Source organism: Puntigrus tetrazona, chromosome 9 (genome assembly GCF_018831695.1).
Source record: "Puntigrus tetrazona isolate hp1 chromosome 9, ASM1883169v1, whole genome shotgun sequence".
NCBI lineage: Eukaryota > Metazoa > Chordata > Actinopteri > Cypriniformes > Cyprinidae > Puntigrus > Puntigrus tetrazona.
The window spans coordinates 15756039-15781023 of NC_056707.1; the positions used below are offsets into that span (position 1 = coordinate 15756039).

The window sequence follows — 24985 nt, forward strand, 5'->3', positions numbered from 1 at the left end:
TTTGACATGATGTTGACATTTTGCACGGGGCTTGTGCAGCCTGCCCAGAAGCACATGGTCTGTGCGGGTTTGTAGAGCCATCCGGGTTACCGTAGTTTAGTTGACACAGTGTGGGAACTCGATGCAGTGTGTCTCCCTCTGCCCTGTTCCCACGTCGATCTATGAGCACTGCTCCCATAAACACACACTCATACTGTAGATACACATCTGGCTTTGGCCCTCAGCTAAACATTGGGCTTTATATGCGTGTGTGAAAAAAAAGAGTTAGAGGATTTCAGTGCTTTCACAGCATGTAGGCGTGAAAAAGCATATTCCTATTTTGGTAGCATTACCCCTCATCTGTTAAAATGGGTCATTTTAGCAAATAGCACAGTGTTTAATTACTAAACTGTATTGGTGTATGTGCATTTCTTTTGGACGCTTGTTCGTGAAATCAACTTTCACAATACATTAAAAATGCCATGGTAGTTTTTTAAATGTTAATAAATAATGGGGAAAAACATTATATATATATATATATATACAGGCGATTGCTTTTTTTTAATGTTACATGATTCATCCAAACTGATTCACTAGAATTAAATGGACTTTCCAGTTCTTCAGAATGAACCATTTGGAATGAACTGATTCACTAGAATGAATCGAGCTTCCCGGGACTCAAATTAGAATCATTTAATAAACATGATTTTGTTATGGTTCACTGGGGGGGCCTTAATAAAACATTTGTACATGGTTGTGTATTAAACCACTTTGTTTACATGTGAGTTTGACTACGTGATGGCTGGTGTGTGAGAATTGAATAGTCTATCAGCGTCTGTATATGTTTGTCTCTGACGGCCCCCTGGAGCTGTTCTGTCATTCATTTGTTTGTGTATTTGTGAGATTGAATGACGTGTGCAGAGGAGGTCATCTCTCAGAGGAGAGCAAGGCAGAGAGAACAGGAGCGCAGGGCGGGGAAGGATGCTGTGGCTCTCGTATGTTGCATAAGCAGATTATATTATGTAAGAGGTTTTTTTTTGTTTTGTTTTGTTTTTTTTTTCCCAAAGGGGGCCAGACAAATGCTTTTGCTTTCGTTTGTGTGTTGGCTCCTTCCACCATCCTGACTTTCTGCCCCAGTGCCCCCACACACCCTCCAGTTCCCAGAATACATCTGTATAGTGTTGGGGAGTTGCTACCTAAAAGTAGCAATGATGCTAACTACATTTTTCAGTAGCTTGTCTCAGCTGCTAAAAATAGTTGCGCTTTTACAATAGCGAGCTACTTTTGACAACAAGTAGCATTGTGGCGTGACAAAATGCTACATCACTGTTGAATTCTTTCAGCTGACTGAGCTGAGTCAGTAATTGAGTGTCCTGAACTGTCCTCCCTTAAATTTAACTTTGAGAAGTCTGACTAATTTTCTTCTTGGCCATAATTTAATAATTGTTTCACCGTGTAAATATATTACTGGTTTTAGAAAAATCTTTGATGTTCAGAGGCACAACTTTTTTTGACAAAAAATTACAGTAAAGCAGTACTATTATAAACTACTATCTAAAATTGTTAAAATCTAAAATGTTAATTTATCTTATTCTTATGGTGGAGATATGGTGCTCAACATTTATTATTATTATTTTATTTTCTTAATTTATCTTTTATGGTTTGTTGAAAAAAAAACATGAAACATCCTTTGTAAAATGGTCTATTAAGCTTATTTGAATTTTTTTAAAATTATCTTTGCTTACAGTATCCTGACAAGAGGATGATTCTTTTTATGCTGAGTTTAGAAATCTTTTGTGCTTATTATGAATGACTTTACTGTCACTTTTAATCAATTCACTACAAAGTCTGTCTTCAAACCTGTGTGTGTGTGTATGTGTGTGTGTGTATAGCGACTTTACAACTACCTCGTGACTAGTGTTTTCAAGCTATTATCTCAGTAGCCTTCCCAACATTGGTGTTTGTCTGTGTGTGCGAGGTTATATCTCAATACATCTGTATGCTCTGTCAGAAAGCATAGGTTTGAGCTTCACAGCTGGGTACCACTGCTCTCTGACGCTCTTCATCTCTTCAGTCCTACCTTGCAGCAGTGCTATTCAACATCCACCATGGACCTGCATGCATGTGCTATATTGAGCAGCAGAGATATCTGCTTCCGTCCCACTCACACACTCCTCTATACATAGCCCTGGATATTCCACCCTCATGTTCTTCAGTACTCATCCACAGAGTTTCCCTCACCCTTCACTTGCTTTGTTCCTACTGATCGATAGAATACATGCAGCAACCTCAACAACATAACCCGTTTTTAGTATAGACTGTTTCAAGATTTGCAATATATACAGCGAAGTATGTTGAATTCACATCTGCACTGTGTCTTAAAAGGTTTGGGTATTTGTTGTATACTAACTTAATCATGTAGATAATCCATTGCGCTTTCTCTGTTTTATCTTCTGTAGAAGATTAGATCGATTTCTCAGTTACATGGTTAATTAACTTGTTTTTGCATTGAAGCTCATTTGTTTTAGATCAATGGACTCAGTCAGTCAAGATGAATATTGGCAATCTCTTTTTACTTTGGCTACTTCTGTGCCGCAAGTTTGGGGTCAGCAAGTTTAAATATATATAAATATATATAAACCCTCGGTGGACAAATTCATCTAGTGAGAATGTAAAATGTGTTTTTGGGTTTGTTTTATAAACCTTTACAGGACCGAAACTGCCTGTAGTCTGAATTAGAATCCATCTGATGAAATCACGGGTATGTTTGAGCGCGTAGTGCATATTTCAACACACTGCCATGTCCTTTTGCATTGCCCTGATGATGATTGTTTCTCTGAACCATGCATGCTCTGCTGACCTCTTCCCTTTGGCAATCTTTCTGCCCTCAATTTTCATCTTGATGCTCGCCAAAGCTGGAAAATAATGACATCAGTCATAATCTCTGCCCTTCCCCTCCCTGCTCCAGTTCTTTTTTTGTTATGTTTATGCCTTTGTATATTTGCTTATCAATCACAACAGGGCAACTCCTCTTTCTCTCTTTTGTCCTTTCTCTTGATCTTTTATAACCAAAGTCATTTTTATAAAGAGTCACTCAGCAGCCATCTTGGTAACACCCCCAGGTCGTGGTTTGCAGTTATGCAATTTATTTTTAACCAAATATTAAGCAAAACTTTGCATTTTAATAACACACGACCTATCAATAAGTTTGAGGTTTTTTAGCTAACCATTATGTAGGAAGATATTTTGTCTGTACAATTTATTCTGAAACCCCAATGGAAATTTTTTTTTTTTGGAACGTTCTACAACACATTAAGTGTCAAATGTAAAAATGTCAAATGTAAAAAGTAAAAATGTCAAATTCTGTCATTTACTCACATCATGTCATTCTAAACCTGTAAGACCTTTCATCATCTGAACACAAATTAAGATATTTTTTATTACATTTGTTGAATAAAGGTATTATTTTTGTTTTATTTGCACACACAAAGTATTCTCATGGCTTCAAACATCAGTTGCGTTGCTGTCAATGTAGGGTCAGAAAGCTCTCCAGTTTCATCCAAAAAATCCTAATTTGTGTTGACGGGTTAAACAAAGGTTAATTATTTGGAATGACATCAGTTTGAGTAATTAATCACAGAATTTGTGTTTTGTATGAACTGTCCCTTTAATTCTATTTTCTTCTAGTGTTCCTTGGCCTTTTTAGTCAAACTTGGCTCCACTAGAAGCACAGTTTACCATCCTGGCTCTCTTGTTAGCATTTAACCCTTTCAAATGTCACCCCCCTCCGTGGCCCAGCTCAGCTGAGGCCCACAGTACTTTAACGTGCCCCCCCCCTCTGGGCTGCCCCAGTTCATGCTGGCACCCGGCCATTCACACACAGCTGCCAGTGGCCAGACGTTTCCAAACACACAGGCAGAAAGAAATACACAGTGTGTGCCCAGCTAAAGTACACATTGACTTTCACACACACACACACACAGGGCTGTGATATAACAATGTTTTGATGCACAGTATGTATATAACTGTATTAACACAATGCGGCCGTTTGCTATTTGCATAGTGCTTTTAATACTTCAGCTACGATCTCCCACTGGACTTCATGTCTTGTTCCTTTTTCCAAGGCCATCTCCTCTTTTTCTTTTGGCAAGGTTTGCTCTCTAGATCTCTTGCTCTTTCTCTCTGCATCTCTTTCATGTTGCTTGAATCCTTTCTTTGTGATTACCCTCTTCCCCCTGGACTGTTTATTGCTCAGTGTTATTTTTTCCCCCTTTGTTTACGAATAAGCAAAAGATCAATTATGATGCCTGAGAGCTCTCTGTCCCACAGGAGATACTGTGCTCATTGGGGTCCAGGGTCCTTTATTGAATGACCTTTCTGTGTGGCTTTCAAGTTGCATTTTAAGTGTCCTTGTACATCTAATTCTCTCTTTTTTTATCTGCCTGTCTCCAGTGGCCTTTCCTTTCTTTACTTTAGCTTATGGTTGGCTTAAGGCTTAATATGAGGTTTAATCTTTGGCATCATGACTTCATGCTAATTTAACATGTTTAACCTTCTTTTTTTTTTTTTTTTGGCAGTTTGGCAGTTAAGGACTAGTGTCTTCATCATGAGGAAAAATGAAAATGTGTTGATGTTGTTTGGTACATGCAGTATACATATGAATAATTGTATTTGACAGCCCCAAAAAATGACATTTTACATTGCTGCCAAAAATATTTGTCAATAAAATGTGGTTCTTTTTAACTTTACAAATTTTCAACCAAAAATGCTGAGAAATGTATCATGGGTTTTTAATAAGATTTGAAGCAGCAAAACAAAACATTTATGAATATCAGTGTTAATAGTAAATGTCATTTGTGCTTGAATTTTGGATATTAAATAGATTTCCAAAATAATCAGAGTCTTCAAAATATGTTGAAGTAATTTTAGAATGTAATGGTATTTTACAGAATTACATATGTATATTTGTATTTGCATTTAAATTGCTCAGATTGCAATCCTGAGCTGAAACAAATGAAATGCACACACTGACATTACAAAATTCTGTTCAGTTTAGACAGGGTATGATCTTGTGGTTTTCATGGATTATGGAAGTTGTATTTTGAGTGGCATACTACTCCAGTCAGGATGTTCAAATACATTTTCGACTGTCTCTTTTTGTGCATGAGCTTGAGTCTGAGGTAAAGTCCGTTTGAGGTGTCCAGTGGATTGAATGAACTGTATTAAAAGGTCAGAGGTAAAGAGAGGTACTGCACCAAACAAAAGAAGGTATGGCCTTGAGGGAAAACACCAGTGTGCCAGGTTAAAATGCTTTACACCTCCACAAGTTCATACAGGCCATTTTATAGATCACAGCTTCTGTTTGTTTTGTGTTATGTTGTTTTCTCTCAAGCAGTGTGGGTGGCTTTCAAAAAGAGACAGAAAGAACAGATTCTCTGAAAATAGAGGATGACCCAAAATAGAGATCCTCAAGAAGTGGGAAAATCAGTTTTAAAGAAAAAATTCTAGAGGTGAAGTATAGATATAGTCATGGAGTACAAGGGAGAATTAATAAAGTTATTTGCTAAACACAATAAAAAAAAAAAAAAAAATGCTATCAAACGAATAGTCGTGATTAATGACAATCCAAAATAAAAGTATATGTATTATCTTTATATAAATACAGACATACAGTATACATTTTGAAAGTATATATATTTAATATATTAATTATTATATATATAATTAATTCATTATTCATTAGTATTTAAATCTTTAAGATATAAAAATATTTTTTCTTAAATATATACTTGCATGTGTTTGTATTCATATATACATAGTAAATGTACGCAGTGTACACACACTTGTTAATTATACTTTTTTAGTAATATTCCACAATTTAAGAGAACCATAGGAAAAATAAAATAATAGTGAAGGTTGAAGATAGCCTCTTTGTATTCACTATGAAATTATTAGCAAACAAACAGTTTTTCAGTGCCTTTTTACATTGCTGGTAGTTATGGATGGAGCCTGGAGTGTCACATTTAGATTTTCGTGAACAAATGTATCTTCCTCCATACTCCCCTTCTACCTCGCTCACACTCACTTCTGTAGCTTTCACTATATGTCACACTCACAGTCATGATGCGCAGCTGAATTCATAGATCCAAGCGTGTTACTTATGCATGAGTAAGTGCCAGCCAGACAGTTAATTCTCCCCTCTCTGCTCTCTCATTCCCAACCCCTGGCTTCTCTTTTGCACTTGCTTTACTGCCTTGTTTGGCATGCTGTGATGGCCCGGATCCGCTCACTTTACTTTCAACAGACATAAGATTGCTTCCAGCCAAGCGTTTCATTTTGTGCACATTTGGGGGGGAGAAAAACAAATCAAACAGGAAATAGGTGTTACCACATTTGCGTGTAAGTTGATTAAAAACAGTCACACAGTCAAATGGGGCTCACAGTATTATTGTTTTTAAGACATCACTTTCCCTTTTTTTACAAGTACGGTTAATTTTCATCCACTTTAGGACTTATTTTCTGTAGTGCTGTCAATCAAGAAATAAACATCAAATTTAATTTATTTCATTTTTTATTTAATTTCATTATTAAAAAGTGTAAGTGTGCATTTTTTGAAATTACGACGTTTGACATGAAGCTTTTTTTCCGTTTTCAAGACTACCGATTCATTAACTGATATAGGTGAATAACTAAAAATAACAAAGTGAAATAAATAAATGGTAAAATATTTTCCCTACAAACCAATGTGCATATGATTGCGATAGTAAAATATAAATACCAGATTGCAGTATGAAGCATAACAAATGGCTTTTCAGCCAAACATAACTGTAACCGAATGACACCCGAAGCCTCTTGTGTTCTAGTCAAGAACGGCTGTACGTGCACTTATGTTAGAAATAAGGTGAAAAACTAAACAAGTGTAAATCCATGGGTTGATCTGTTCTCCAGGCATGGCCTAACCTCTTCCAGCATGTCTGCTCTGCTGTAATTAACACGAGGGATTGGGACAAGCTTTGCTAATTAACAGCCAGGAACAGCTCCTCGGGGTTTGAGACGCTCCGAGCAATGCTTCTTAGTCACTGAACCACATGCTAAGAAGAAATCTTACAGTCCTTGGGCTCTTCGGCCCGCTAAAACTGCAGCTGCTTCCTAAGACAGGTTTGTGCACTTACAAACAATGTCATCCCAGGTAATTGTGAATTTATCCTGGAAGGCATTTTCTACCAAGGTTATGCAGCAGAAAATGCAGTCATTATTTATGTATTATCCTGTTGCATGTCCTTCACCTTGAGTTGCTAGGCAGCAGAGATATAGTCTAATAGCTGTTCTTTTTGTACTGCTAAACATTTTATGTCACAGTAACCGTCTTGCTTTTAATTGTTTAACTGCCTTGTGGCTGAAAAGTATTTGAGTTTTCCATACAGTCAATTATTAAAATTTTTTAGTTCTCTGTCTAAATCCACAGGGGTGACTAGTAAAAGATGCAGGAACTTGTTTGTACTGTTCCTCCTGCTGTGTTGTGTGCATCCGGCTTTTTCCCTCTCTTGTTTTACTGCATGGAAAGCCATTCAGATGTTCAGGGATTCACAGAGCATGGATGTTGTGGCAGACTCTTTATGCCAGTTTGGAATGGAGCAGCAGTTGTTAATAGGGAATGACAGCACTTTTATCCTTTTATAAGTCTGCTTTCAGCTTGCACTTGCTCTGGGTAAAGACTCTCAGGAGGGTCTAGTCGTGTCTTTGAGGCTCTTTGAAGCAGGGTAGCAAGGGGATACAGCAAGTTCAGTGGCGTGAAGGGTGAACAAATTTTATCAAAAGTTTATACATGAACTGGACAAGGCCATATAAAAGAATCCATATCCTTGTGTGTGTGTTTTTATTTTTTTAGATGGTTGGTTCAAAAAATACAATACATTTACTCCCCTCTGATATGTATGTTGTTGTTGTTCTCCCAAGTAATATATTAATTACACAATTTGTAAGATGTTTGATGTTACTAAGCAACAGAGAGGCCTCAATAGGTGCTTAAAGGGATAGTTCAACCAGAAATGTTTTTTTTTTTTTTTTTTTCACTTACCCCCAGGGCATCCAAGATGTAGGTGACATTATTTCTTCAGCAGAACACAAATATAGATTTTTAACTTGAACTGTTGCAGTCTCTCAGTCATATAATGGAAGTCAATGGCTACCAAATGTTCCAAAGCTCTGTGAGTCAACCCCCCACCCCAAATTAAACCCTGTGGCTCGTGATGATACACTGAGGTGTTAAGACACAAAACACCTCTTATAAACCACAATCTCCAGTTGCACTCAGCTTCATTCATAATAACCGTCACAACATCTTGAGGTCAGCAGATAAACAAAAAATTTTAATTTTTGGGTGAACTGTCCCTTTAAAGGTGCACTGTGTAAATTTTAGCTGCATTTAGCAGCAACATTCCCCTCTCACCCCTCCGTTTAGAGCAGCTACGGTGGCCAAGGATTGAGATATCATAGTCTGAGACAGCGGAGATAGACAATGACAGCAATGAGCTTTCTTTACAAAGGTAAATTCAGGAGTTATATGTACTTAATTATTCAATAAATCAATGTTATTGAAAATATTATTGTTGCTTGTTCATTATTGTCTCAGTATTGTATTCGCCTGAACAACATAGTGACAAAACGCGCTCTGTTTGTCCTATAATGGTTACTATACAAACATGATAGTGACTTCCATGTAAGGCCGACAGTATATGTAGATATAAATAGCTCATTCTAAGTTAATTTAAGCACAGCAGTTCTTTGTACACCTCTGAAAACATAGTTGCATGTATTGCATCGCATTTCTGTCAATAAATCCTCCTAAATATTACACACTGCACCTTTAATAGACTTTTGAATATAAATGAGCATCTATAAGCTATTTATATAAATTATATTTTTGCAAGTGACAATTTTGAAAATGCATAAACAACAGCAGAAGTGTGGTTTACCAACTGACCAGATGGAAAAGACAAGGGGCCAAATATTGTATTAGTGCTTAGCGACAGATGACTGCACTAATATACTGTAGTTTGATTGGATATAGAATCTCTGATGTCAACAAAAATATGACCATAGACCTATGTATTGCAACCATACCAAAATAATTGAACTATTAACAACTAACTATAGGTGGTTAAAGGTTATAATTTGCATTTGGCACATCCCTGTGACTCCGTTTGACAGTTCAAAACCTTTGGCTTGGCTAAACAGTTAGCGTGAGTGCTGAGGAGGCTTTTTAGGAAACAAATAACCTGAAAATCACTCTTGGCAGACATTTCAGTAAGTGGTGTCTGAGGTTTTCTCTGCTCATTCGGGCAGTTTTGAAGACTGCCCGAGGACTGATTGTTTTCGGAATGGAACCTGTAAAGCAGCGTAGGCTGATGACTGTGTAGGCTATGTAGGCCGTGAAAAACTGTGATAAGAGGAGCTTGATTGTGGAAATGGCCGGCAATTATTTCAAGTGCTTTACTCTTGATCATGTGAGACCAGCCGTGCTTTGCAATCATGCCCATCATCGTGAGCTGCTTTTCTCTACTTCCACAGTTTCTGGTAGAAAACTCATCTGCTCAATAGATAAACAATTTGGATAATAAAACCTGGAAATGACTATTGAAACTAAATGTTTCAAAGTAGTCATCATAAGGCAGAGATCATCAATGTACTGATGTCAGAGGAAAATTTGGTAAAGTTATATTTGTGACACATTAACTATATCAGTTTAGATATAATTAACTGTAGGGTAATGATGCATCTGTGTAGGAAGTGCTGTAATAAACCTCTTTCTTATTTCCAGGACAGACAGGTATAATAGAAGGTTTAGCGAGTGTATAATATTAAAGTCCTGTTTAAGTTTTAGAGTGTACATTTAATTATAAAACAATTTCCAAATGATGAGTTGGAGCATTGAAATCTCCATAGCTGCCAGCTGTTATTAGAAGTTATTCAGATTGTACTGGAACATTTTTCACACTCTGCTGTACCTTTATTAAATTATTTCTCAATATCTCTTAGAAATGTGAAGGGTAGTTTAATTTGATTTGATCCCTAATGCACCACCACCATTCTTTATACACGGCCTTCTCTCTATTCTTCTGTATATTTGTGTGTGTTTTTTTCTCCTGGGTAGAACAGGTGTTTGGTAATCTCTTTTTTGCTGTATTCATATTTGCTTTAACAACACATTTCATCCTTCAAGCTGTTTATAGACAAGCTCAATGTCAGGAGATCAGCTCTGCCTCACATTTCTGCCTGACATAATTCTATTTTGACCCACACATCAGCATTTTCAATTAGTTGGGCGGTAGGATTGACGGCCGGCTAAACTCATTGTCGGTTAATCCATGAGCGTTCCCCTCTAACCCTGCTAAATCACTGGCTCTCCATCCGGCACGGATTACCCTGCAGGTCTCATGGGTTGGGAGCGGCGCGGCAGCACTAATCTACTGCTTTCTCAGAGCTGGGATCATTAGCTGGATTGCAGTGCTGTTCCGAGGCTTGCCTGGAGCACCAGGTGTTGTTCCAGCTGATGAAGTCAGTGGTATGGGGTGGGGTTAGTGGACTCTGTTAATGAGCTGATGAACAGAAATGCTGTGTGTTTAAAGGGTTAGTTCACCCAAAAAAATTAATTATTTACCCACGTGTCTTTCCAAACCGTTAGACCTTTGTTCATCTTTGGAATAAGAAGTAAGATATACAGCAAAGATTTACAATGATAAAAAGGATAAACTAGTCCATATGTGACATCAGAGGTTCATACTGGGTCTGTGTTTTATGTTTTACCATCTTTCATTCGTTTTCGAACCGATTCAACTGTAGCAATAACAAAATACTGTTATTAAACCATTTCAATTTAAAATGTAAATTATGTGCTAACTAGTCTTGACTTAAAATGAATATTGAAGTGCTACCTATTGCAATACAACATAGTCATTTAATAGCAATGCTCTCCCACATTTTTAGCTATTCTAACTGTGCTTACTTCCATTGTTGGTATAAGTGGCAGTGGGTGGTAATAAACAGCACGATAGTATAAAACCGTACATTTCTAGTCTCTTTAGTCATTCAGCAGTCGTACAGCCTGAACCACTGTAGGGAAACCACCCTTACAAACCCTAATTTTCGAAAGCAATGAGAATGCTTTTTGTGCGCAAAGAAAACAATAACATATGATAACATATATAAAAAACAATGATAACATGCATATATGAAATAATACTGTTTTTCGCCATTTTGGAGAGTAGCCCAGAATGTAAGTAACGTATTAAGCATAGTTTACGTTCAGGATGTCCATGCTTTCTATTGTGCTTAAACAACACTAATTACATTCCGAAGGACTTTCCAAAATGGCGGAAGATGGTAACTTAGAATTGTTGAATAAATTATGTCATTACTGATGACAGAGAGAACACTGGTTATTCACTCCCCCCACCTACAATCCTTGCCGGACCTGGGACTCGAACCCGCAACTTTCAGGTTACAAGTTTGACTCCCTATCCATTAGGCCTTGAATGCTTTCCTCACACGTCACATACGTCATATACGTTTCTATGTCTTGATCGTGGTAGCATCCCATGGAGGGTCAGAGGTCTCAGATTTCATCCAAAATATCTTAATTTGTGTTCTGAAGATAAACAAAGGTCTTACATATTTGGAACAACATGACTGTGAGTAATTAATGACAGATTTGTGAACTTTAATTGGATAGTATACCTAAAAAACAAAACCAAACATTTACTCACCCCCACATCATTTCAAATCTCACGACTTTCTTTTTAAAAAAAACAAAAACAAAAACCTAGGACCCAAGTTACACTGATTGTATGAATCACAAAAAATCTGAGACAGTTCTGCTCAGGTGAATTATCCCTTTAACCAATCCACTCGGTCATACTGTTACTGAGAACGTCTTAATGGCAGTTTTAGTTTGTGTAGCGTAGGGTGGCTTGGTTTATTGTTTTTGAAAATAAATAAATAAGAAAAGAATACAGCCATTTATTTGTCAGTGTACAATTAAGTTACACTACTACTGTTACTTGGTGATTTAATAGAAATATTTTTCCTCGATGCAAGTCTCAGTAGAATTTCCTCAACAGACTGCCTGTGATTAGCTCTTTGTTTGCTGGCCCAGTATTGCTCAGAGCTACATAAATAAATACATAAATACTGTATTTGGAGGCTCTGTTATCATATACCAATTTAACATGCCCATTTTGATTTTACACTTTGTTTAGCCTAAAACTAGGAATATATAAAACTATTGTAAATGTGAATACAAATGTGCAACATTTACATAAAGCTTTTAATAAACAGTCTAACAGCAGCTGTTAACATGATAATTAAAGCAAAATATTACTGTATACCATTCAGATGTTAGGTGTTGGTTAGATTTTTTTCCTTTGTGCTCACAGTGGCTGCATTTATTTGATCAAAAATGTAGTCCAAATAATATTGTGAATATTTTGCAACGTAAAACAGTTTTAGGTTCGAGTACGTTTTAAAATGTCATTTATTCATGTTACATCAAAGCTTAATTTCACATTATAAAAATATTTACTTTTGCATCCTTGCTAAAGTAGGCTTAATTTCTAATCTAGATCCTGCTAGTTTGCTAGTTATTGCTCATTCTTAACTAAGATGCATGCTCTTGCATTCATTGATATCTGTGAATAAAATATTCTTGCACAGCCTTTGATTTGTGAACTTGCTTTGTTGTCTTCCTTTCAGTCCGGAGTGTTTGCATTGGCTGTAAGCGGATAACAGTAGTAAACACTGTGCTGTGTGAAAGAGTTTGGCCTCAGGCAGCATTGATAAGGTTCAGTGAGGACTCGGGAGTAAAGCAGGCTGATGTCATTGTGGGTTTTAGCTGCCAAATCACTGATGAGCTTGAAAATGCCTCTTAAAGGGCAGAGACTAGATTGTTATTAAAACCAGTCAGCTCTGGTAGGAATAGACCAAGGGTTATTCCCTCAGTTTGAACCATCACCAATGCCATACAGATGCATTTTAGTTCTTATTTTACTTTTCCTTGTCACTTTTCATTTTCTTCTCCTTGTCCTTAGTTTCTCTGTCCAACCAACCTTTCTAGTGCATGTGCTCCCCTTCCATTTTCTTCCTCTTTTCACTTGATTAAGTGGAGATGGGAGCACATCTAAATTTAACCACACTTCATCGCCCAGCTCCCCCCTTGCTGTATTTGATACTTCTGCTATCCCTCTCAGACTGATGGTGGAAAATTGCTTATAATGTCTGTGTAATTTTATATTATGGAAGAAAAATGTGTGTTTTACCTGCCTTCTAGGTTTTCCAGCTGTGCGTGTGTGTTTTGTTACACTCATCCCCACATCTCATTAACTTTTTTCTGCAATCCTTGCTATATTTCACACCCTTAGCTACCACTCTTACATTCCTTTCCTTTCCTCACTCATGGACCCTCCATTCTTTGTTGAAAAAACACACACAAAAAACAATCTAGGTTTCAAAAAACAAAGCGAAATGAAGTGCGCTTAGGGGGATTAAGTCTGATAGATGCACTTTTAGGCTAGAACGATACATTAAAAGCTTTGCTGACTCGTCATCATGGTGTCCTGCAGAGCCCTGATTGGTAGGTGGCATAGTTGGATGGATGAGCAGCCTGCTTTTTTGCCCCTTTCTCCTGGTGCCCTTGGGTGTCTAACCACTAAAGCTGCATTTTAGCTTTGCGTGGTTATGCCTGTTAAACTGCACACTGTGCTGCATGGCTCACTAAGATTGCTTCAGCTCCGCTATCACCCAGTCTGCTCAAACACCTGCTGACCTGGATTCACAGCGGCATGCTGTCGACTCGTCAGGAAGGTTCTGATCCAGAAGCACGGCAGCTCTGCCAGCTGCATAAAAACAGACAAACGAAGACAAATGAACATGTCAGAGTGCTCAGTGGCTGTGCACTGTACTCTCTGACCTGACCTCATCCACTGGTTTTCTGGTCAGAATGTCAACCGGGTTTTGCTTGGCTGAGGAATGCCAGAATTGTGGTGTTTTGTGAAAGCTCAGAGTAGTGCTTATTTCTTCCTTGATTTTGAAAAATATGTGACGCGGGATAATAAAGAAAGATGCAGAATATGAAAGTGAAACTACACTGTTAAAAAAGAAGAAAAGTAAATTATATACTGAGATAAAATTACTGTACCAATGTGTTTTTTTTTTTTCATGGAAAATTCCTTCAACCCTTCAACAACACAATTCTGACATGGTAAATTGGGCCATATTTAGATTTTTGAACAAAACATCAGTGGTTCTTCCACTATGACATGATGCTGTGTGTTGTGGATGGTTAATAAGGATGTTTGAGTGGTTACTTTGGATTTCCTTGCTGGCCACAAAAGCTCACCACCCAGGTTTATATATGATACTCTGGTGCCTGGACAGAGTCTGTGCAATTTTCTTCTGCCTGGGTTATTGTCTGCCAGGTATAAATTTCATGTCTGATTGATTTGAAAAGTAATAGTTATAGGCACATACAGTAAAACTGAAGTCTTTCCAATGGGATTATTCATGTGTTTATTGTGTAAAGATATTTGGTATGTCTGACATTCATTAGCTTCAGTGCTCATGCTCTGATACTCTGCTCAGTCTGATTAGTGCCAAATGGCTTGGGGTGGAAATCCCAGATTACACATTCTAACTACTGCAATGACATAATGTGTTTCCTTTAGAAGGCTTTGTTGTGGATTCATTTTTAGGTATTAGGACATAGATACTGTAGGCCAGTGCTGCAAGCACATATTTTTAAACCATCAAGACCACCATCCCAAGCAAACATAAACCTTTTATCATCTTTCTTTTCAGTTGTTCAGACAATGTGACAGTTCTGTCATCATTTAGTTTTTGCTTTTTTCTGTTACTTAAAATTAATTTAACTTACTCTATTTTCATCATTCTTAATCTCTAAAAAAACAAATGACTGTTTTTAGGTTTTTATAGGTAAAATTAACTACACTACAATAACTTAAAACGGCTAATACAGAATCAAGAATAGCAAAAATCTCTGACAAAGACAATACATAGTCCAGGGCTTCTGGTCTAATCCTATGTAATGTAGGATGTGGTTTGTTTATTCTGAATAGCCTAAGGAAGGGCACCTTCCTTCCATGACATGAAGCTCCATTAATATCTAAAATGTGCCTGAATGATAAAAGCCATTTCAGGTTGAAACATGTCGTGTTTAGACTTAAACCTACAGACATGCTTGAACACTGTGATGGATGAGACAATTTGTTCTTGCTTTGTTGCTAAGATGCTTTTCTAAACCAGAACTGTGTAGAATGACAGACATTTTCTTCTTTTGTGGTGCGCGAAGTGTTTAATTTTTTTTGTTTTTGTTTTTCTCTCTAAGGATCCTTCAGTGGCCAAGGTCAGTGGTGGGAGAAAGAAAACTGTTTCCTTCAGCAGTATGCCATCTGAAAAGAAAGTGAGCAGTGCTGCAGACTGCCTGGCCTTCATGCAGGGTGGCTGCGAGCTAAAGAAGGTGCGACCCAACTCGCGCATCTACTCTAGATTCTACACTCTAGATCCAGAGCTGGCCTGCCTCCGTTGGGAACCCTCCAAGAAAGATGGTGACCGAGCTCGACTTGATATCTCTGCTATTCGTGAGGTCCGCACAGGGAAAAGCACAGAGACCTTTCTCCACAATGGTCCATCGGAGCACCTTGCTGAAGAAGCAGCCTTCTCCATCATTCACGGTGACGAGTATCAGTCCCTGGACCTGGTTGCACTTTCTGCGGATGTAGCCAACATCTGGGTGACAGGGTTGAGGTACCTGTTGTCTCATCCTGGTTCCATTGGTGGAGGGAGTGGAGGGGATGGAGGGGTGGGAGAAGGCAGTATTGGGAACAAGATGAGGCGGAACTGGTTGGCGGCAGAGTTTGCTCTCGTTGATGAAGATGGACACGGCATTGTGTCTGAGGACACAGCAGTGGCCACCATCTGTAAACTCTGCCCTGGCATTAGGGAAGCAAAGGTAGGACATTCTTTTATAATTCAATTTATTGAAAATCTTGCATTTCATGAGTAAATGGGTTTAGAAAAAGCCAAAGAATACTGAATGTCTGACTCCCCAAATTGAAAGCAATCATGAATGCATATACTGAGGCATTTTTTTATTTAGGACTCATAAAATAAGAATAATACTACTGTCCTAGAGCAGTAACAAATGAAAAACAAACACTAAAAGAGCCAAAAATATATAAACAGGCTATAAGATTGTTGTTCCTGAGCTGGTCTCTCTGTATCATTACATAGCTTGACTTGATAACCAGCACTGCTGAGGCACACAGCAATGTTTGGTTTTTAATTTGGCGGCTGTGACAGTAGTTTCATGCATGTGTGTTTGCATGTGGACTGGACAGCTGGGGACAAGACGAGGACAGACAGAAGCCACAGGGCCAAGTCTCCAAGTCTTTGTGACAGCGGGTGTGAGGCATCTGCTTCATGTGTCTAAAGAGACATGCAAAGGCAAAAAGGGCAAGCATTGAAGAGCTAACTGTATAGGCATGACTCACTTTGCTCCTGGCTGTATCCTAATCTTGAAAAAAGCAGGACAAGATCTAGGCCCTGTGTAGTGCTGCTGTCCTTGAATTCGTATGACTTGTGACATTTTGTCTCTCAAGATTCAAATCACTACCTGCCGCAAGCTGCTTATTTGATTTGCCTCTGGTTTATGTAATAGTTTTTTACTATGATTGCTCATTAAGTTCTAAAGTTCTTTTCAAGGAAGAATATTACCCCCCAGCATTTCTTATTCAAGAAACAAATCCTAAAAGACTGATGAGACAGGCTTACATTTATAAACAGATGATTATTGCAGTAGACTGCAGAACTCTCCAGGCCTTGGTCATCAATAACCAACTGTCACCTGACAGTAGTCCTTATTTTCTTTTGTTTATCATTTAGTAGATAATTTAATATTTAAAGCAAGGTATTCCCCCAGGAGCAAGTGCCTTGGCCAATAGCAGAATGATAATAGTTTGTATATTAAGCCTCTTCTAATCATGCTTTAAAATAACAAGATTTGGGTTTCTAGCTCAAATTGTTATCTATAAAAGTGCTGCCAACAGAAATGTGTGTATTAAAAATGTTAATACAATTTTCTTTTTTCTTTTCATCAGGTACGATTACGCTTTAAGGAGATTCAGCGAAGCAAAGAGAAGCTAACCTCTCATGTTACGCTGGAAGAATTCCAGGAGGCCTTCTGTGAGTTGTGCACGCGACCTGATGTCTATTTCTTGCTAGTGCAACTCTCAAAAGACCGAGAGTGCCTTGACACCCAAGACCTGCGTCTTTTCCTAGAGACTGAGCAAGGTCTATCATTGGCCACCACTGAGGGCTGCTTAGAGCTTCTTCGCCGCTTTGAGCCCTCTACAGCTGGGCGTGAAAGAGGTCTACTGGGCTTGGATGGCTTTACCCGCTACCTGCAGTCAGTTGAGTGCCAGTTATTAGACCCTGAGCACCAGAATGTGTGTCAGGACATGAAGATGCCCCTATCTCATTATTTCATCAGTGCCTCCTATCGCTCCTACCTACTGGATGACCAAGTGCATGGCCGAGCTGATCTTGGTGGTCTCATTCGAGCCCTGCAGGCTGGCTGTCGGTGTCTGGAGCTTGGGGTTACTGATGGGCCAGAAGGGGAGCCACTATTGGGTGTAGACCATGGTACAGATGGAAAACATCATCACCACCACCATCATCACCACCACCATCACCATCATGGTTCTGTTACTCTGCGCAGTGCCCTGGAAGTAGTCAACAAGTATGCTTTTCTCACCTCCCAGTATCCTCTGCTGCTGTATCTGTGCCAGCGTTGCTCACCTTCCCAGCAGCGTACTCTTGCACAACACCTAAAAAAGGTTTTTGGACCCAAGCTTTATACCCCTGAATCTCTGCCTGTCAGTTTGGGAGGTCGTGCAACCACTTTGCCCTCTCCAGAGCAGCTGAAGGGAAAGGTACTTATTGTCGGAAAGAAGCTACCCCCCGAAGAGGAAGGTTCTGAAGGAGAGGTATCTGAGGAGGATGAGGAGATTGGTGGTGGTGGCCCTCTGGCTGGGAGAAGGATGACTATCCCTGGGGAAGAGGAACTGGGGGTTGTCCTTGTTGTCCCCCCGCCCCCACAGCCAAGGCGCCTCCGCTTGAGGCGTGAATTGTCTGATCTCATTGCAGTTGCTCGTACTGGAAGTCGCAACTTTTATGCTCACCGGACTAGCGCACAGCCATCCCAGCAACATTCCCCGCCCTCTACTCCCTCTACACCAGGTACACCTATGACTCTTGACCCCCCTTACTGGACCCTGTGCTCTCTTGGGGAAGGAGAGGCAGGACGGCTGGCCAGTGAGAGCCCAGAGGAGCTGGTGAACTTTACCAAGCGCAATCTAACCCGTGTGCGGCCCAGCTCTGTAAGGCTAGACTCTAGCAACCCAAACCCACAAGGCTACTGGAAAGGAGGTGTGCAACTGGTGGCACTTAACCAGCAGACACCAGGTGCTATGCTAGACTTGACCCGTGGCCGTTTTATGCAGAACGGTGGGTGTGGGTATGTTCTCCGTCCAGCAGTCATGCGAGAAGAAGTTTCCTACTTTAGTGCCCAGTCACAAGGCTGCGTGCCTGGTGTACCGCCACAAACACTCAGGGTGAAGGTCATTAGTGCTCATAGTCTACCCAAGCCACAAGGCTCTGGTGCCAAAGGTGAGGTCATTGACCCATATGTGGTGCTGGAGCTGCACGGAGTGCCTGCTGACTGCACAGAGCAGAGAACTCGCACTGCTGCCCAGAACCAGGACGACCCACTGTTTGACGAGACCTTTGAGTTCCAGGTGAGAGAGCGAGAACATCATGAATACAAATCTAATTTATTTCATATGTGATGTTGAAACACTTTACACATTAATACTGAAACTAAAGCCGCCCTTTCTACCATATATCTGATATTTGCATATATATTTTGCAGTTTGCCCCCTAGTGGCAGTTGCATGAAACTTTTAAATTAGTTGTGAAATAGCCATTACTGTAGCCATTTATAAAAAAAACATGATAAAAATGAATGAACATTGAATTTACACACACAAAACAAATGATCAAAACAAAACGTTTTCTAGCTAATTTTTTTTTTAACAATTATAAAATCACTGTTTTGGTTATCGATCTAATAGATATAAAATTTACTGTTATATATTGTTATTTTACCGCCATATCTGTCAGACAAGGTTGCTAATTTAGCATTATGATTGGTCAGATGACCTGTCAATCATGCTCTTTGCGAACCATTAATTCTGCATATATATAAGAACAGAAGTCAAATCAAATCAAATCCCATACTGTAAATTATTGACTTCTGGTCTGTAGTTTTTCTGAGATAGAACTTTGAGACATGAGACGTTTTATATGACACCTTGCCTGTGGGTTTTTTACCCAGTGTTTTGTGGTGTGGCTAAGGTTATTCTGAGCTTCTCTGTGTGTGTCAGTCTTAAGGGCAGTGTCCATTCTCATGTGTCTTAATCAGAATGCTGCAGTCCATGAAGCAGCAACTGAGCCATGTCTCACACTGATTACCTGCTGCATGCAATATGAACACCGTACCAACTGATGCCCCATCATCTTAAAACATATACTCATTGACTTCCCTTAAACTGTAATGATGACAAGGTGGTTATAAATTCTGTTGTTTTTTGCTACCATTAGGTGAAAACGCTACTGAGAGGACTGTGTTTCTGTCACAAAAATATTATTGGCGCTGCTTGGAATTTGCATAGATTTCAGAGGACAACAAAACGGCTGAAAGCTAATTCTGCTCTTAGCACTGATTCAAGACAGAATCTGAGATTTGTTTGAATGTGTTTTTTTTTTTGTAGACACTGATTTTCTCTCGATGTAGTTAGACATAAACATATCCTAATAGAATGCAGTGGGTTTATAAAAGGTTAGCTCTCAGTTGTTACTCCATTTGCTGTAATTTTTTAGTGTGTGTGGGATACTATAACAGAAATGTCACATACATAAATAACATGAATGTATAGAGTACTGACCTGTGATCAACAACCAGAATGAGGTTAATAAATGCAGTCTGTCCTCATGGATGCACTGGGATGACGCAAGAGTGTGCAACCCAACACAACTCTTCTTAGATCTGTAATTAGGGAAGATCTACATCAAAACTTAATGGCCTGCTAACACTAATGCTCTTGCCCTGGATTGTAGTTCAAACCTACAGTCTAGATACCTCATTACACTGCTTTATAAGTGTCTGCCAGTTTCTTCCAGCCTTTTTTTTTCAGTGATGTGACCTTTCTTTTAGCAAGGCCTAATTACAGTTGCATACCAAATTTAGAGAGCTTTAAATGCAAATGAAGAGTTTCTTGATGCAGGTGAAAGATTTATTTACCTGTGATTTTCAGTGCAATGAAGACGCAAACATGCAGCATTCTGGATGTGTAGCAAGACTGCTGAGACCAATCAATACATTTTTTACAAGGTTCATCTGACATATTACAGTATGTTTGAGGAAATTGCAAAAAAATGTTTTTTGTCAAGGATACAATTTTCTCTTAACAAGTAGAGAGATGATCAAGCAATCAATAAACACATTATTGTCATGGATTTTTCATTGAACTAGAATCTATCGGTAGTGCTGTTATTCATAAAAAAGCAATGGGCTTGCATGTTGTCCCTTTATGGTTATATTAAAAATCCTTGTCAAAGCTATGCATACACAAACCAGAACTGTTAGTTTTTTATGCCACTCTGAAAATATTGTTTGCTACAAAATTTGTAAGTATACATTCTAACAAAGCTCCATACGCCTTGTATTTCATACTCATAAATCAGAGGCTTTAAAATATTCTTTATTAGAATAGGACAATGATGCCTTTAACAGTAATATGCATTATATAAATACATCACTGTTTATTGTCTATTTACCCTAAACAGTTTTTCATTGGTCATGTTTAGACTTGTAAAATGCACTGCACCACTGACTACAAAACAACTGCCTTCCGATACAAATCTGTAGACACTGTACGTCCATGTTTAGTATAAAGGAAGATATGTGCCTTTTGGATGCTTTCTACATCATACACACATTGTATTTGCAAGTAGATAGTGATAAAAATTGTTGGTGAGAATTGTCCTTAGTTCTTATAAATTTAAATCCCTGCTATTGTGATTTAATCCAAATACTGTGCCATATGGTTATTTGAAGAGGAGGTTTTGAGAAGGATCCAGTGAAATCACAAATGTATCTCTCACGCACACACTTATTCTGTCCTGGGGGATTGTGCCTCTTGTTGTTTGCATTTGTTTGTCTCTTGTTGCTTGGAGCTCAAGGACGTCATACAATTATAAGTCAGGGGAGTGGTATACCTATCAGAGTCTCGCTAACAAACGCGCACACACAAACCCAGAGGAACAAATGCGCATCCCCTGGTGAGATCTGATAGAATGCTTTTACATCTCTTCCTGTGGCCTTTTTCATTAAACAGATAAGTAACTGAGAGCTCTGTACCCATAATGATGCCAGTCTCAATGTCAAGTCAAATCATACTTATCTGTGTATCACTTTTCACAATTCACATTGCATCAAAGCAGCTTTACAGAAAACCTTGATGTTGTTTGATACCATTTTAATAACTTCATGCTCAATAGTTGGGTGATAATATATTAATACTCTTGCCTTTTGGAAAGAGGCTAGCAATTCTGCAGTTGAGATTCACTCTATAACTTTATATAACGGTCTTTATATAATGTCTCTGTGGAGAATATATGTATTTGTCATACCTAGAAATGTGTACAGTCCTTTCTGAACTGTAATTATTAATGTACCATTATGTTTACAATACTTAATTGGTACTCTTTATTACAGCCTTGTGCAAAAACAATGTAATATCACGGTTCAGTTCATCAGTTCATTAAAATTGCCCATGTACAGAAGCATGAAGCAGGTTCTCTCTGAGATGCTGCATACCTGTCTTGAACTATTTTCTCTTGCATGAGTTGTGTCCAGGCGTCTGTGTGGGTGTCTGCTGCCAGCTGAGGCGTTTTATCTTTGTTGTCTGTGTTTTCCTGCCAGGTTTTCTGTTTTTCCTTTTCTTGGTATGAATATGCATATTCAGTGTGACATAACTCTTTTTGCATCTCACTTGTTTTGTGTGTGTGTGTGTGTGTGTATGCATACATCTACATATCATGAATATGCTTACACGCACACCTCGATAATGATACATTTTCTTTTGGAGATGTGCAAATTAGTAATTTCAGTAATAGTACTCTGAAGTACCATTGTTCCTGTTTTTTGACACAAAGGATGCAGTGAAATACAGACTTCCTGTTATTTTCAATGTATTTGTTACTATGCGAGTATACTTATCGTTATGTGAACCTCTAACAATGGTTACACAATCATTTTTGTAAGTTGTTTCAGCCTGTAACAGTCCCGCAGTTATTCATGTTGTGCAAGATGTAGGCCTATGATTTTGTTAAATTGTATCCTTATTTATTAATGTGTGTGTTTGTCCTACATAGCCAGATGTCCAGGTGGTATTGTGTGTGCATGATAAACATTTCCATATTTAAATAAATGAGACTGTGGGAATGCGCTTTATGCAAATGATCTTTTAACTACCATATTTTGCAACGTTACAGTGGCACGTTTGGCTCAGTGGTCTGCACTCAAGTTTGCATGCTTCATATTTCAGAATGTCCGCCCATGTGTTAAGTGTCTGTTTACACACCCTAGATATTTAATTCTCTTTTCAGCTGCATCTGTAAAATGTTGCACACCTGAAGAGGCCAACAAAATACATTCACTGTTTTCTCTTTTCAGGTGAACATGCCTGAACTAGCCCTGCTGCGATTCGTAGTTCTGGATGATGATTACATAGGTGACGACTTCATTGGCCAGTACACCATCGCTTTTGAGTGTCTACAGCCTGGTTACCGCAATGTGCCCCTGCTGGGCCTCGCTGGAGACCCTTTGCCCCACGCCAGCCTGTTTGTACACATCGCCATCACTAACCGCAGAGGTGGGGGAAAGGCCCAGAGACGGGGTCTGTCTGTCAGGAGAGGAGTACGACGGGGACGAGAGTATGTCACTCTGCGTAACACGGGAATCAAAGTGCTGGATGACGCTTTCCGCCCAGCCAGCGGACCTCTGAAAGAGGCTACGGACCTGCGAGAGGATGCACTGGTAAGGGAGGTTGTGCATGTTCAGACAGCAGTCTACACTACTTCACTACTTAGCAGCCACTCCCTGCTGAAAAAACCAGGGTACACACAAAGGAATTTTCATTCTGGTTCAGGTTGGTTTATGTAGATTAGTGCGGTTTGTTGCTGGTCAAACAGCATGGTTTTTTCCCCCATGTGATGCTGGATGATCGAGGAAATCTTGCTGGTAATAGGGGATAGTTCAGCCAAAAAATGTAAATTTACTCACCCTCATGTTCTTCAAACACAAACTAATTCAAAGGTCCAGAAAGGTCAATGTAAAATTAATCCATAAGATTCAAGTTTTGTGATGAGATGCAATTGCTTCAAAAAAACGAATAAATTCAAGCTTGCATGCCTGAACTTTCAAAGGAGAGACCGAGACAGAAACGCTCATGTTTCATTAAAAAAAAAAAAAGTCTCGAAGCCTAACCAAGGTCTTATGGGTTTGGAATAACATGAGGTTGAGTAAATGATCTTTTTTTTTTTTTTTATGATGAACTATAGACCTTAATCAGGTTAGACATTGTTGACAATTTAACGCAGATGAAAACAATACTGTAAGGGATAGACTTGCAGTCTTTGCAAAATCTCACACTGTCTATAAAAATGGTCCTCACAACTTTCAAAATTGCTATGAAGTTTTTATTCTGTTGAAAGTTATTTAGAAACAGGTTTCATCAGCTGAAATATTGATATTTGTTGTTTGATAACAGTACAGACCATTAGATACACTGTACTCATATCCACCTCAGCCATGTTTTTATAGTGCTGTCTTGACTAAGGTTTATCGCTTTATGCTTGGGGTTTTGCTGGGGACATGCATCCTGATATTGGCTTTGCCAATGCACTTCATAGAAACTTATAATCTAAAGGCAAAATAAATAGTAAATAAACACCTTAATTAATTGGAATAATTTCTAAACATTTTTAATGTAATATTTTATTGTATTTCTAAATATTTTATGTATTTTATTATCATATTCAATGTGGAGGAGGCCACATTAGTGTCAGGGTAGCACTGGTCCAGATTGACAACTGGCTCTTCCAAATGGATCTGTCTAAATGTAATGGTTTGAAAATAGTGACCAAAAGAGTTAAGTAGCTTATTAGTGCTGTTCTATAGGTCATGCAGATAATTGGTGCCGTTTGTAAATATGTGCCTCTCCCTAATATCATGGTTATGTCAGCTGAAAACGCTGAAAACATATAGTGAGATATTAAAGCAACTCTCCACTTTTTTTGGAAATAGGCTTATTCCCCAACTCACCCAGAGTTATTAAGTTGAGTTTTACAGTTTTTGATTCCATTCAGCCTATCTCCGGTTCTGGCGATAACAACTTTAGCATAGCTTAGTATCGATCATTAAATCCAATTAGACATCGTGTTCAAAAATGACCAAATAGTTTCAATATTTTTCGTATTTAAAATGGGACTCTTCTGAAGTTACATTGTGTACTGGCAGAAAATTGGAGTTGAAATTTTCTAGATTGATTTTTTTTTTAATTTTTTTTTATGTGATGCTACTGGTGTAAATGGATTCAATGATCTATGCGAAACTATGCTAAAATGCTATCGCCAGCCCCAGAGATCGGCTGGAAACTTTAGAAACTTTAAAACAAATCTTATTAACTCTGCAGGAGTTGGAGAATAAGCCTATTTCCAAAAAAAGTGGAGCGTTCCTTTTAAGTTAATATTTGTTTTCTTTTCGTTAAATGTTTGCTTTCAGTGTAAACAAGTAATAGCTTAACTTCCTAAA

At 38.6% G+C, this 24985-nt stretch overlaps 1 protein-coding gene across 1 annotated transcript in view; it reads left to right on the top strand.

The window, feature by feature from the left end:
* plcl1 (phospholipase C like 1) overlaps positions 1–24985 on the top strand; it is a 55133-nt gene that overhangs the window by 21469 nt on the left and 8679 nt on the right. Inside the window, exons 2-4 of the mRNA XM_043248817.1 lie at positions 15377–16000; positions 17148–18845; positions 22847–23209. Of these exons, the coding sequence (XP_043104752.1) occupies positions 15377–16000; positions 17148–18845; positions 22847–23209 (2685 nt within the window). The remainder of the gene's footprint in view (positions 1–15376; positions 16001–17147; positions 18846–22846; positions 23210–24985) is intronic.